We start from the raw sequence: 15,131 nt of genomic DNA on the forward strand, positions 1-15,131 counted from the left end.
ATTTGAGATAGCTACGCACGTGCCGTCGCCATGCAGGTTTCAGTTTTACTCCGTTTTCCCCACACCAGCGTGATTTCCGTCTTTCTATCAAATATATCGAATTCAAGAGAAGCATCTACATTTGGGCAGTGCGTACAGACGCGAGTACGCGTTTCATCATCTCGACGACGAGTTGTTTCTGTCCCCTTTGTCTGCTGTCTTCGAAGCGTCTTCCCACTAACCTTCCCGATATCGACGCTCCTCGGTACACAGTACAGTGGTTTGATCGTCCGGGTATCGATATACATTTGTTAATTGACAGCAGCGACCAGTTACTGTGCGCTTCGAGCACTAGGTAGGGGCAAGCCGAGACTGAACAAAATTTATTGTAGCGCAACTACCCTCAGCAGCTAGTGACAGCCCTATTTTATCGCAACGGCGGGATCCGTCCTCATCCTGCATGTTAATACTATCCCTCATTACTCATGGGAAACACGGCATACGTAGAGGAAGAGAGGTAAACGAACTGGCATCGCTGTGTTGCCTGGATTCATCGCACCTCAAGCAAAGCGATGAGAGAAAATATACAGGCTTCCATATTTGGCATCAGAGTTCCCGTCTGTCGCTTCCTTCACTGGGTTCCCGACGCCTTGGAGAGGGACACGGGGAAACTTTTCAGAAAAACTGACTGTTCGTGAAACAACGTGAAGCTGATGATATCTGGACCCTACACCAGACACGAAAGCGGCGGCCCGCAAAAACTGGTGGTGGACGCCAACAATGCCCTCCTGTCTTTCTTGCATGATACACCCTCCCCGGCCTTTGAGATAATCAGCTGTTCATGAGATCTGAAATAAGTCCTTGACGTTTCTTGGGGCGTACTAAAAGAAGTCACTTAGTGGTATCTCTCATAGTCATGCGGTCAAACGAGTACGCATTCAGGATCTCAGCCAGAAAGCATCTCGTCGCCCTGGGCGGAAGTCGCACCGATTCTTTCATGTTTGAGACCCTCGCTCTACGTTGAGGAAGCGGCGAAAGCGGTCGTGGTGTAGCCTACAAATGGTGGAAGCAAAGTGAAAAGAGACTTTCGCACTGATCGTTTCCTTGTGTGAAGAACGGGCCGGAGTTCGGCAGCTGCTTGCTTCCTGCCGAAAAACCCTGCTTTCCCCTTCGTTAAAAAAAAACTCGATGTGAGTTCCTGCTCCACAAGGCAGCGCCTGTCTCTCTCTCTGCTCCAAAGGCAGCGGTCAACAGGCAGCTTTTTTTCCGTTACCAGCCGAGGCAAAAGTAGCCGCGGCTCCCGGGTATTCGAGTGAAGTGGACCGTGGAAGCTCGAAGAAATGGCTCATGTCACGCCAAAGGTTGGTTTCGCTGTAGCGCGCTGTTTTGTATTTTGTTCTTTTGAGCGTTCACTGCGTCTTCAGTTCCTCGAGTGAATGTTCCGGCCCCGTATATATAGATATATGTATATATATATATATATATATTAACTCGTCAGCCCACGTGGCATTCTTGTGGAGCGAGGGAACGTACGACTCGATTCAGTAGATCTCTACTCTAAGAGGCAGTGTCAGGTTTTGCTGTTCGATTAGCCACCGTCGTTCGGGGGTCCACACAGAGGCGTTCGGCAAATAATGAACCGCCCGCACGATGGCGCGAGATTTTCTGCCGTCGGAACCAGCCGCAGCTGCTGAAAAAGGGACTCGCCCGGTCGCGGCTGTCCTTTTGTTCCCCCACGGTCCACGGTTGTTGGCTTCTTCCCGTGCCGCATGTCTATATGGGGTTCGCGGATTCCCGGCGCAACCCGAAGCCCCAGTGTCCCCGCCCCAGGGACTGGCTACGCCGAATTTAGGCGAAACGCGAGCTGCGACGCTGGCCGAAACCCGCCGGGGCTGGTCTGTGAAACTGCTGAGTACCACACGCTGTCTACGCCTTACCCTCTTGCGGTTCCTGGACGGTGGGACCGTGTGCCGCCCCAGCACACACGTCCAGGGCTGGCCGTTACTCACGTGACCTCCCGGCCGGTATAGGCATGTGGTCTGTTTACCCCTGACATACCAGACGAGCGGTACTTGCCTGGCCCCCCCCCCCTTTGCGCGACTGCAAATTATGCGCCAGGATGAGGGTCTGCTGCAGCGTTTCCCCTCCAGCCTGTCCAAGTTTTTCCTTCTTCCGGAAAATAACTCTGGGGAGAGGTCGAAGCAACGAATTTTCGTACCCGTCGCACTGGCGGTGTTCCCCGCCTCCGTTCCATTCAAATGCGCTGCTGCGGCTCTCTGCCTGGACAACGCCCGGTTGCTTCCGTCACTTCTGTGTCTGTGGCCTGCCCTCTTTCGATTTGCCTGTGGAGGCAACGAACGGACCGGTGAGAATGTAGAAGTGCTAGGAAACAGAGAAGGTACCCGGCCAGGAGCCTTCAAAGGGACCAGTCCGAAGTCGCGCTGTCCAACGACCGAAACGGGGCTGGGGCGACAGATTTGCTTTGTCTGTTCAGGCTCTAGCGTCCCACCTGTCCTTCCAGTTGGTGGGTCGGGGGTGCGCCGCATTGAGCGAAGAACCGTGTGGGGCGGAAAACGGCTAGAAGAGGGTTTCCTTCGAACTTATTTTCTCTTGCCTCTTCGGAACAAGCGAGCAAAGAGCACTGCTTCTTTTTCAGCCCGTCGTTCGCGTGAAGATCTGGCGACGCCCCGCCCCCCGCACTCGCTGGACTGAGCGCCGGAAAAACCCCGTATACGGTGCCCACTCGATCACAGACGGAGACTGGCAGGAAACGCGGAGGAAACGAACAGCGACGGGTGCCGTGCTTTAGCGGCGTGTCCCCCTTCTCATTCACCAATGTTTTGTCGAGAGTGGAAAAGCTTCCGGACCGTTTAACGGAGGCAATCTTTCGTGGCATCAAGCGCCCGCCTTGAACCCCGTTTCGGGGGCGAAACTCGGTCGCGCCGCATCGCATGCGACGGCCGCCTCTCTCTGTCGAGTATTTTGGCCGTTGTGACTGGACGATTTCCTTTCGCACTCGTGTTTTATCCCGCACTGTGCCTTCCGTGGCAGTTGGTGGTGTCCCCAGTGTTGACCTCTCGTTCGGCGTGAGTACCTCGGTGCGCTTTACCGTCCCCTGGTGCGGAAGGGGAATCCATGCTTCCCGGCCGCAAACCATCAACCTCATGGTAACCTGTTTCGTAACCGGCCGTGGCCCAGCTGGTTAACAAGGACTTCTACCACTGGGCTAGCGTCCAATGTTGGCTTGGCAGTTGACCCGTCCGTTTTCACATGCAACCGTGTTTGTCTCAGTCCCCGCTTCCTGTCTCTCTCGCCCGGGACGGATATAGAGCCTTTCATGTTAAAGGTACGGCGTTCCTGGTTTGCGTGTGTCACCGCAAGTGTTTGTCCATTGTGTTTTTGCCGTCACTTCCTCTTGTTTGGCGGTGGTCATTCCTGTCCGCGTAAACCGTATTCATTTTCAACTGTGCGGTCGTTGCCTGACGCGCCTTGGTTGTATTTTTCCCCACGTGCGCTCGCTGCAAGTGAATGCGCGTCGTCGGGCACGTTGTCATCTGTGATTGGGATACCTGTAAATGGCATCGTTGAATCAGCTTTCATGCGCTTTTTCTCCTCTCCTTTAAACACGCGAGAGGAAAAGTGGTTACTTCATTTGCGGCGGACGAAGACGCCTCATTTTTCCCTTTCCATTTGTCAAGTGGTTTCGTTCAGGACACCCATTGAAAGGTAGAGCAGGCTTCATTTTCTATTTGGTAGGGATGCATCGCGTCCTCCACAGAGGTGTGCGTCTGTGTCCCTCCGATTCGTATTTGGGCTCCCTCCCGTTCAAGAGTCTGCCTCCCTTGCTCCATCTTTTTATCCTTCCTAGGCAGGCTCGTCCTTCACTATGACGTTCCTGTCCTCTTCTCCCTTGGAGGAGGAGGAAATCGGGGCGAGCCGCCCCTCTCTTTCGTCCACGGATAGAATACGAAAAGACCCTCCATGTGATTACTTTTCGTCTAGCCCCCCTTTCCCGTGTACGTCCTCTCAACCCGTATTTGTATCCGCTCGGGGGGCTGCGTGCATGCCTGAGCCAAGCCAGAGTCCTCAGGGTCTCCCTTCTTTCGCGGGGATTCCAGAGAGGTTCCTGGAAAAAAAGGAGGCCTTGGGTTTCTGTACAGGTCACCCTTTTCCCCTGGAGGAAACAAGTGTGGTTTCCAGTCCCGTAGATCCTCCCGCACACTTCCCCAACTCGAAATGCATTCGGGAGCCTACAACCTCGCTGCATAGACCAGAGTTTCTGACGCTGCCGTCGTCTGGCGGTACGCTGTCGCCATCCCAAACGTTCAGTCGAAGTTTGTTCTCAGAGTGCCGCGGCTCCGTTCACGCGGGAGGGGCTGCTCCGGAAGGAGGCGTATTCGGAGGAGCGACAGGGGGGAGTTTTGATCTGTCTCCCCCAGGAATGACCGACGATGTGCTGGCAGGAACGAAACCATATAATGACGCCGATTTGGCGCCTCATCTGCAGTTCAGCGTCCGGGTTTCGGACCCTGCGTCGAGCAGGACAGATGTGTCAAGGGGAGGCAGCGACAATGCGGAAATGGAGCAAGGCTACAGTGCCTCCGACAATGCGGAAATGGCGACGTCGAATTTGAGACGAGCTGTGGGTAATAACTTGAATCCTGACGGGGCTGCGCGTCCAGAATTGGAGGAGCTCCTAAACTTCATATCGGCGCCTGAACAGGCCACAGGAGCCCCTCCGAGAAGGTCCTTCGGCCTCCACGACGAAAGTGACGCGAAGAAAAATATGTCAATTGTTGATGCGTGTACGTGGAAACTTTTCCACGTTTCCCCGGCGGCGGCCTCACATGCAGTCGGCCCGTCAGCTTTACCCTCGACCCCTGAAAACGACGGTGTGGTGCGTGCCGCTGCAGGCACGGCAAACGGACGCTGCGCCAGAGGGCGGAATGAACAGGACGGCAGCTGTGAGACGGAACCAGGTCAGACGCTCGTCACTGCGCGAGAGCCGTCGATGGCGTTCACTTTTCAGGACAACCAGACGAACTGTGGTGGTGAAACAGCGTATGCAGGGATCATCCCAAAGACGGATTGTATCCCCACGAGCGCGAGGCATCACGAGGGAGAAAGAGGGATACATCGAGAGTCGCAGACCCGATGCGAAGGCGACGAAAAGGTCTCTAAGGGTCTCTCAGAGGGAGCTGACGCACGAGACCCGCGACAAACAGACACAACGGAGACCGAGGGGTGTCGCCTGGGCGATTGTGTGGGTTATCCAGTTGCTGTTTCCAATGACAAAGAAAGCCAAAGTGATTTACGGGGCTCAGCCGCTTGCGCAGATGCGAGAAGAGCACAGCTGTGCCATGAACCTTCCCTCTGTATCGAAGAAGAAGCGGCCGCCTTCGTCACGGCCCTCCACGAAACGCTGCTCACTCCACAGAAACTGCTGAACGTCAGTGGAAGTGTAAGTCCTGTTTCGCTACCGATGTCGATAGATGAGACCTACGCAGACCATCATGTGATTCGAAGTCGGGACATGTCTCCTTTTAACCGAAGCGAGCATTCCCCGTCACACCGCATCCTCCAAGACCTCCCCCCTCTTCAAGAACACTGTGAGGGACAAACGAGGATCCCGGCTTCGAAAGGCGATCCGTCCTTTGAGGAGGGCGGGATGGCGAGAGGAGAGAAGGATCAAGACGATGGCGGCGCATCGTGGTCGCCTTGTGACAAGACTCTCTTCCCATTGGGCGGAATCAAATCTTCACTTCCTGGAGCTTCGGACGGGGGCGAAGATCTTGAAGGCGACGAAGAGCTCAGACCCAAGATTGACTGGGAAGTGGACCCTGAGCCCTGTGAGGAGAGACGTGAAGGGGAAAACGTGTCTCCGGCGGAGGCATATCTTTCACTGTCTCAGGAGGGCGGTCTGCAGCGGAGCAATCAAGAGGACAGCTCTCTCGACAAAGGCCACGGACAGGTGATGGATGACGACAGCGGAATCGCAGGTGGATCGGGGACTGGGCCGAGTTCCAGTCTTTCGGGGAAGAAAGCCAAGCCAAATCGCCCCGGCACTGGGTTTTGTAGACTAAACCTCGCGCAAGGACTCGCCTTTACCCGCACCAACAGTGGAGGCTCTTCAAGTCCTGGGTACGCCCACAGCGTGTTTGGCAGATGCAGCACCTACAGCAGTCTGCACAGTACAGACGGCATTTGGCTACAGGGTCTCGGGTCTCCTCTCGGAGCGTGTCCACTCGGCTCCGGCGTCTTTGGAATAGACCCAAAGTCGGGAGCGGTAACAAGGGAGATGGCCGGCGAGTGTCTGGGCGACGAGGGCGGCGCATTCCGAACCACGGTTGCGTTTAGCCCTAGAGACAGCCGGTGCGGCAACCGCCCCAGTATGGCTGCCCCAGGTGCCGCTATCGCAGGGCTCTGTCTCTCAACAGTTAAACAATTCTATAGTGACCGGTGTAAGCATACGCTTTTGTGGGGAGGCTGTCAACCGCGTAGCGGGTATGGTGAACAAGACTCGAGTACCGTTGACCAATCAGGGATGCGTTTTGAAGAACGACGAGCATCTGGACTTCTTCAGGTTCAAAGGCAACTGAAGGACGTCCGGCAAAGACTAAAAAGCTTGTGTTTACGGGGAACCGACTTTTCTGCCGTGTGCGACGACACTGAAAGTGTCGTCTGCTGCTACATGGCCGGAAAGATAGTACCAGCGCATGACGTCGGAGAACTGTCTAGAGACGTTTGTGCCAGCAACCCGGGCACAACCCCCGGAGGCACAGCCTTTGATGGAGATCCAGTCGACCCGGTGGAGACGTCGTCCGCAGTTGACGGCGGAGCTGCGCGTTTTTTTGAGCATCTTCTGCTTTTGACGGTGCAAGGGAAGGCAGATCGGCTGGGCCGGGATGGCGACTTTTCTGGTGGCAGTGATGCCGACCGCGCCACACATCTCGGCAGCCGAGCAACGTGGATCAAGAGGAAATTTCGAGTCGCGTCGGAAATCCTCGTTCTGCGTTCTGATCAGAACAGCCAAGACGCAATCCAAGGGGCGGCAGCAGTGGCTGCAGGTCTCGCAAAGAACGAGGCCACGCCGTTCCCTACAGATGCAGTCCAGCGATGCCAACTTCTGAAAACGGTGTTGTCTCTCATGAGCGGGGGAGCTCGGGACGGAGACGGAGACGACCAGGCGGGTCATGCGTGTTACTCGGCTCGTACAGGAAACGTGCGGAGAAGCCCGCGTGCTGGTCGTGTGGATGACAACCTGCGGGTGCTAGGTGGATCGGACGCAACTCTGGAACCCAGCGGATGTGGCGGAAGGTCACCAAGCAGAAGCCCCAGCGCGCAGTCCCGTGGGTCAGATGGGCCTAGCGTGTGTCTTCATCCTCCGCTGTCTGGCTCGTCACTCTTTCGAGGCCTCTCCCCGAAAGACCGGAACAGTTATGCAGCTGATTTCCGTGCCGAGGGATCCAGGTTTTGCCCTCCTGCTGCGACGAGCCGGGATGCGGACACCTTTACTCCATCGCGTGAAGCGGCTGCGATGTGGCTACCTTCGCGGTTGCCCATGTCGGCTTCGGAACTGGCAAGGCAGTCATCCGCGGAAGACCACTCACGCATGCAGCAAGGGCCCGAAGGCGGTGCGCCAGGAGCGGGAACTGGGAGGGACGGAGATCAGAAACCCGACAGTTTTGTGCGAAATATCCAAGAGGTAGTTTCAGAAGATCGAACGGTGTCAGGAAGGACGTTCGCATTTGTAGTGCCTCCAGAGGCGCCGCGTTTCGGAGAGGTACCGCGTCCGGCGGGGCGTCTGTGTAACCCGCTGGAGTCGCCAGCGCTTTCGAGGTCTGACGGTACGCAGGCCGAGACAGGACCACGGCAGTTTGTAGGACCGGCTGATGTTCCAAGTGAAGCGGCTGCGGCGGTTGCGGCGGCATCCCGGTTGCTAGACCAGTATGCCTGTGAGGAACTGCGAACAGACAAGCGAGAGGCAGGTGTGAGTGAGGTTGCTGCTGGAGCTCGCGTGGACATCCCCTTACACCATGGCCTGGAATCGGAAAGACTTCTGCTGGAGTGCGGCCTACGACCTCGAGACGGTCTGGGGGATTCCCAGCAAACCAGGCAGTTTGCCTCGTCATCTGAAGATACTCTGCCGCTTCCAGCTGCAGCTCAGGTCGGGGGAAGAGAGGCACACGGCGGGCTGGACCCGATGCCCCCAGCGTCTGCAGAATTGATGAATGCTCTCGTGCAACAGGTACAGCACCAGCTGCAACAACAGATAGAGCAGCAACTCCAGATTCATCGTGGTGCGGCGGCCGAGTGTCTGAGACCTCCAGCATTAGGCTCTGCCGTCGCGTCGCAGGGCGCTTCCGTGCAGACTCTGCCTCCACTGTCAGCACTGAACAAGCAAATCAGCGGGCGCGGTAACAGCCAGCTGGATGCTTCAGAAGCCTTTCCAGTTTCCGCGATCGAAGCTGCGGCGGTGGCACTGCTCGAGAGCCGGCGATGCTCTCTGAGTGCAGCAAGGGCTCTTCGAGCACCCAGTGCTTCGGCAGCTGCTCCGCCGGCTCTTGGACGCGGCGCCCCAACTGTCCCCGTGATTAGCGGCTCCTCAAGTAGTACTCCCTTGGACATTCTCGGAATGGACGGCGCCGATGATCTCCACGACTTTAAAGAGCACTGCTCAGTTTTCATTAGCTGGATACCGCGAGTTGCACGCGCAGAAGACCACCGACAAAAGGAGCAAATGGAGAAACGAGTAAGGAGATCTGACAGCCGTGTCGCGCCGGGCAGCTTGCCTGTAATGACAGACGCGGGAAAGGAGTGTATGATATATACAGCAAACAAGAGGCTGAATCGTGTCTGCAGAGAATTTCAAACCATCGCAACCGCGCAGCAGATCACTTCTGTGCATTTCTGTTGCGCGTGGGGCCACCAACGCACACGTGTGGCAGGTGGATGCATTATATACTCATGAAAGATTGGTGTGTGTGCTGTGGTTTTTTCCTTGCAGTTGAAGCTCTTGTTTGAAGTAGGCTTGAAAGTTCGAGGTATTGTGCGCGTCGCGCTCTTTCCTCCGCGTGGCTCCCACTGCTGCGTTCTTTTCGAGACTCCGCAAGCAGCACAAGCCTTTATCAGACAGTATGGGGGCTCCACGTACACCTCTAGCACGGAACGTTTCAAAGCGGAGATCTGCGCTGCGCATGCTGTCACTTTTGACCGTGGCATCGAACGCGTTTTTGTTCGCATTGAGGAATTCAAACCCCAGTTGCTTCAACAAACCTGTTCCAACCAACCGGCGCACGGTGCGGGATCGAGTGGCTCGGGCTGCTCGCCTGCCAGTTCTCGGCCCCTCTCTACTGCGGCAACTGCAGAAGGTTCAGGGCGCCAGAACTCCGGTCACCAGAGGCACCAGCAAGGTTCTCTAGGGCCTGCTCTCGCCCCTTTCAACTCACTACGCACACCGGTCGAGAATGCGCGAGAGGAAAGTTTCATGCAGCACCGCTCGCTCCAGCAGCTCATGTTTCTCAAGCAGCTTCGGCAGGAGCATAATGGGGAGTCTCACCTGGAGGAAGCGCACGGTTCGACCCCATCGACGTTATCAGGGTTCCCCGCGGCCGGTCTCCCGGCCTCTCCGGACCTCTGCAGCCTCCAGCAGGAACGGCAACGCGTGCTGTTTCGCTCCCAGTCGGCTGTGCAGGGGGCACTTGAAATTGCAAACTTTTTGTCCAGCCGAAGCGGGTCCAAGAATTTGTTGCAGCAACGCCGGCATCCCAGATTTGGACGGGCGGCCACAATGGATATGCCGTCACAGTCGTGGCTAGGAGGGCATCGACAGGCAGCGGACATTCGGGGACAGAATTCCGTGCCAGCTGTTCACAATCGAGCCTGCGCCGAGGCGGGCACCGAGGGGCCGTTTGGCGCGGTGTATACTGCTAAGCCTGGCGAGGACGAAATGGACCGGCAACAGCTGACAAAGGCAGGCGCCCGTCTTCTCTCCGAGTTGAAACCAGAAGAGCAAGCAGAGCTTGGCCAGCTGTGGCAAGCGTTAATGCTCCAGCAGCAGTCTCTTTTCGCGGCAGGAGGAAACGGAGCCCCTAGCCTTCCCAGACAGAGTCCATCTCAACAGCTCCTCACAGCCGGGCTGCAACAGCTTCGCCGAGAACAGCACTTCCCTAAGCGGCGGCACAGAGATTCTCAGAACCGTGGTGCGGAGCGGGCTGCGGAGTTGCACCAGGGAGGGAAGCACTCCATTCCCGGCAGAGCAGACGTAGAAGGGACTGTAGAGCATGCAGGTAAACTTCCGGTGCCTGCTAGCACTCGGGGAAGTCACCGGACGGGAGACCCACGGGTTGGCGGCGCCCCCAGATTATCACAGTCACACCGGGCAGCGCATTTCGCTCCGGCGGGCTGTGGCGTTAGCGGTGGACAAGAACCGGAAGGGAAGTGGGGTGCGTCTCCGTCGCGGTTTCTCGTCTCAATGCCTCAACATGGAGGAAGAGTGGAGACCCCTCGCCATCGCCATGGCAACATCAGGAGCAGCGGCGGCACCGGTGGTGTCTACAACAACAGTCGACTGAGCATGGCCAGCAACACCCGACATCGGCACCGGGGGGGCGCGAGCGGCCGTTGCGTCAATTCGTAAACAGTGGTCCAGCTGGCATCTGTGCGTTACAGGCGTGATCACAACTCTAGGGAGTCCGAAACCAAAGTAGAAGCCGGCGGCGACAGTGTTGCCTCCGCTGTAAGCTCGATAAGACCGGTTGGTACAGGACGCTACGTCGATTACCATAGTTCGTGTTCCGCTCCACAGTTCGGGGGTATGTTGTGGTTCGTGAAGCTACGTGAAGACATCAAACGGCGCTCGTGGTATGGGTGATTGGAAAGGAAGCCAGCGTCTGTCATGGCGTGGTTAGAAGGGGTCAGCGGAGAAGGGCACCCCACATTCTCTCGGAGCGGGTCACCGTTTTGGCGGAGACTACGACATATCTTCGGTGAAGTCGCTGGGGGCTTGTAGTTTTCACGCATGGGATCGAAGTCATTTTTTCTCCGTCTCCGTTGTGAGTCCGCCACATCCGTCCAGCCCCACAGTCTGCGGTCTGACCTTCGCTCTTGATCGAGGGGTTCTGTTTTCCGTCTGGTTCCTTCTGCTGTGAACTGCGTTTTGTGTCATGATTACAGTGGGCGTCAAGCGACAGTTTTCGGTGAAGCAGCGTGTCAACGTTGTTTCATCGATTATTTTTGAATGGTACCTACCATTCTGCAGATGAAGGTGTGTGAAGTGGACGAGCAGCACCCTCTCTGAGCCGTGGTGCAAACGTGAATGCTAGAGAGAAAGGCGCCAGCTTCCTGTGGTGCGTCCGACATCGGTAACACTGCCCTCCCGCTGTGGCTATTTTTGCTGTCTTTTGTTCATCCTCGTCAGTGAGCTACGTGAAGCATTTTTGACGGGCGGAGATCATCTGTGGCAAGGAAGAGTTTGTAATGTTCGAGAACCGGGACCCGATTGGCCGCCCAAACACTTTTGATTAGAAGGGGGGCTTGGCATTCACATGGACTTCAGGAATCGTGGATAAATTATTCTTCGTGCACACAACAGGTTGCGGTGATACGAGTTTCGAACTCGTTTATAATTTTTTCCCCTCGGTAGCAAGGTCCTTGTTTCATGAGGCAGGCGCTCTTGCTTTGTCTACTAAATGTCTGACGGGAATGTGCCTGTGCGTATGTTCCGGATGTGGGCACAAATGTCGAAGTGGGGTGGCGGGGGAGGAGGGGGGTTTTTTCTACTGTTCAGTGATAATATTATGACGCGCGCTTTTTTATGGGGCATCTGCTGTTAATCAAAATGTGACGAGCCACGTTTTCGCGGTGCCGCGAGGGAGTCGTCGAGTAAACGCGAGTCTGGATAGGCTTCTTCATGGGTATTACCACTGGTGTCAGTTGACGCTGACGGCAGTTGTGAGGAATTCGTGGTGCTAGCAATTGCATTTGCGCGGTTGTCAAACATGTATGGATGACGGAAGAGAGGGCGACGCCGGTGTCCATGGAGATAAGGAGCTCCATGGCACGCGGCTGCGCGGCTTACCTCTTGTGCGGCCGCCAAGTGACTATGGAGGCGGCGGGAAGGCATGCTGGGTGAGGCCCATGCAGGTGAGGAGAGTCTGCTTCAGCTGATGTCTGTTATCGTTGAGTGATTTGTCATTAAGCGTCTGGATTTGTCTTGTATAGTGATTTTGTTTCAGCTGATCCAGCTAAGACGAATGCCGCTTCCCAAAAATTGTCTTCATCTTACAAGCGAAGGTGCGTGAGAGGGAAACTGCTGCGTCTCGCGGGTTACTCTGGAACCGTGAAGTAGGAAAGCTGTATGAGATGATGACGGACAGAGTTACAGAGATGACGGGTTCGCAACAACTCATCTGTTACGGAATGTGAGGCGGTAGTAGTATCCTGTGTCTGGTTCCGCCCAAACTGTAGCTGACCGAATCGCATTTCGCTTTTCCAGCAGTTTTAGAGAATTCTTTAGTGGACTGCGATTCAAGGAAACTGGTGAGGGACAGAGGGAAATGGTTTATCAGCAGTCATTGACGTCTTTAGGAATTTTGACGTGGTCCATGTCCCGGATCAGGCACCGAGCCTTTCCGTCGATTTCGTTATGCCATTGTAGGCGGACTCCACTCCCGGCCACGAACCGGCAACCGCCATAGGCAGTCGAGAAGCACAGGCCATGCTGTGACCTGTTTGTGGCACAGGAAAAGCAGCTCCAGCAAGGTTGTGATTGCAGATGCCACTGCCACCGTAGCCGTTCAGTGTGACGGCCACGCAGGACAGTTCAGTTGGGGCCGCTTCATGTGTTAGCTGTAGAAGACTACGTTGCCAGCTGCGGTAGCTGGAGGGGCGCTGGCTCAGGCGAAGGGCACTGGCTCTGACAAAGCAACGAAAGAGTAACCGGACGAAGCACGTTTTCTATAACGGCAGTACAAGGGGGTTTGACGGCGCCCAGTACACGTTCCAAATGCGTGGCAATCCTACGTCCCTTGTGGATGGTGTGCCGCGGAGGGGTGTTGGCGGGCCCGGTTCTGCAGTAGGGTTCGGCATCCAGTAGGGGATTCCCCTTCAGTTCGGGCAGTAATTGTATTGCAGAGGGAGTGTAATAATCCTCAGCGAGCGAGAAGTACGGGCACTCCGCAGTGACCAGGTGTCTCTGGGAAATTGTGTTTTTGTAAAGGAACATCGTTTCAGCATGCTGCAACCGGCAGTAAAAGCCAGGAAGTGAAGCATGCATGCAACGCCACAATACGGGTTCGTCATGCTGTACGTTCGTTCCACTGGCTGGAAAGGTTTTCTCATCGAGTGTAGTGACCACGCAGTCCGGAATCCGACAGGAGCCAATTGTATTGACCGCTAATTGGTTCCACATCCTTCGGTGGATGCTGGCGAGGAATATGATTGTAGTCGGAGGTGTTCCTGTCACTCTGCATATATCCAAGGGGGTGCGATATCGTGCTCAACATTTCATATGGACACGGGTTAATCAGCCACGTCTGGATATTTTCCTTGAGTATGTCGTGTTCGTCGAGTGAGGGATTCTCGCGCGTCCGGCCACATCTATCTGTGACTGTACCGTTCGCCGTTACACAGGAATAATATGTTTCAGTTTTTGAAGATACTGGGAGCCGACAGTGTTCAGTATTGGCAGTCCGTTCCATAGTGGTGCAGCTCGTCCACAGGAGAGGTTCGGTCTGTGCCAGCATGCAAACAAAAGTCACCATAGTGCTTTCTCTTGATTTCAAATCTTCGTGGCACACGGTTGCGGTGTAGAGTTTATGACAAGTGCCCGTCTGGCGCATGCAATTCGAGCGTCATGCGATTGTGTCATTCTGTTTAGCATGGCATACTGTTTTCTCGTGTGTAGCCAGAAATGAAATTGGTTGGTTGGCGTCGGCGACCGAGGTACCCCATGGGGGTTTGGTAATATTGCTAGCTCTGCAGCAGTTGTTTTCCCACAGCGGTGGAAGTTACTAGTATGAGAGTGGTTCGATATTCAGTTGTGACTGTGTCCTGCATACGTCATTTCATACGTCATTTGCCCTTTTTCCGAGTCGTGACGGGTGGTGGAAGGGTCTTTACCGATTTTTGCCGCTAGACAGCTGATAGTCTCAGGTAATGGTCATGTGAAGAAGGATTGTGTGGCGATGTCGACGGGGTCTGTAAACAGCAGCACTGCTGTCGCAGGAACGTCTTTACTGTCAGTATCTGCGTTGAGGCACTGGCTTCATTCAAAGAGAACTTGCGAAAGCATCAGGCAAGCGGCGTTTGTAACGTCACCTGCAGTGCATATTCGTGAGGTTGTTACCCTTCCACTTCCACATGGGGTACTAGCTTCTGCGTCAACTTCGGTGGTCAAAGATGACTAGGCTGCAGTTACTCCCCGTCCGTTGACGTTCGTGAGAGACTGCGACAGTCAGCCAGGTCTGGAAGTAGTCCCTGGGGTCCGGTTTCTGTTCGTAATGATGAATGAGTTATGTATGTGTTGAGCTTCCTTCAATTTTACTGCAACAGCTTTTTACATTACCTTGTCGTCTCGGCCCCGCAACGTACCTGAGGGACACACATTCGGGTCTTTTTTTTGTGAGGAGGTGGAAAGGAACCGCAAATCATTTTTGTTTCATTCCTGCAGAATGGCGGGGTTTCACGTCGAGTCAGAAGGTAGAGAGTCGATCCTGTTGCAGTAAGCCGACTGAAAGCCCACAGAGGCAGGCAGCCGTTACTGCTTACGGTGTACGAATGGTCGAGAAGGTGGCAGGTCAGACGGGCTTAACCTACGGATGACTATGTGGTTTATATCCAGCGGCAGTTCTTTCGATTACGGCATAGAACACGGAGTCTCAGTCAGGGAATCTGTATTAATCTTATAAGTAGATACGGTACGTGTTTGCCTATGAATGCGCACGCGCTCAACTGGTGATGTTCGTACTCTGGTACGAGCATTTTCTGGCCCGTGAAGGAGGGCGGCCAGTCTGTGTGGGGTGACATCACCACACGGGTCCAGTGTTTAAACTTGACGCCGAAGCACTCCCCCAGCGGGGTCAACGGCCATCCCTTGTTGGTACCTTTATAATCTATTCCTCTGATGCGTTCACGCGTAAGCTACTGTTAAG

The 15,131-nt window shown here is 55.3% G+C and overlaps 1 protein-coding gene across 1 annotated transcript; it reads left to right on the top strand.

Moving 5' to 3' along the window:
- Positions 1–4,420: 4,420 nt before the first annotated feature.
- NCLIV_059970 (conserved hypothetical protein) lies at positions 4,421–11,243 on the top strand (the record flags this gene model as incomplete). The annotated part of the gene is made up of 3 exons (XM_003885551.1): positions 4,421–8,731; positions 8,987–10,268; positions 11,155–11,243. 3 exons carry the CDS (start codon positions 4,421–4,423, stop codon positions 11,241–11,243), a joined length of 5,682 nt encoding a protein of 1,893 aa, XP_003885600.1.
- Between the last annotated feature and the right edge of the window lie 3,888 nt (positions 11,244–15,131).

Source organism: Neospora caninum, chromosome XI (genome assembly GCF_000208865.1).
Source record: "Neospora caninum Liverpool complete genome, chromosome XI".
NCBI lineage: Eukaryota > Apicomplexa > Conoidasida > Eucoccidiorida > Sarcocystidae > Neospora > Neospora caninum.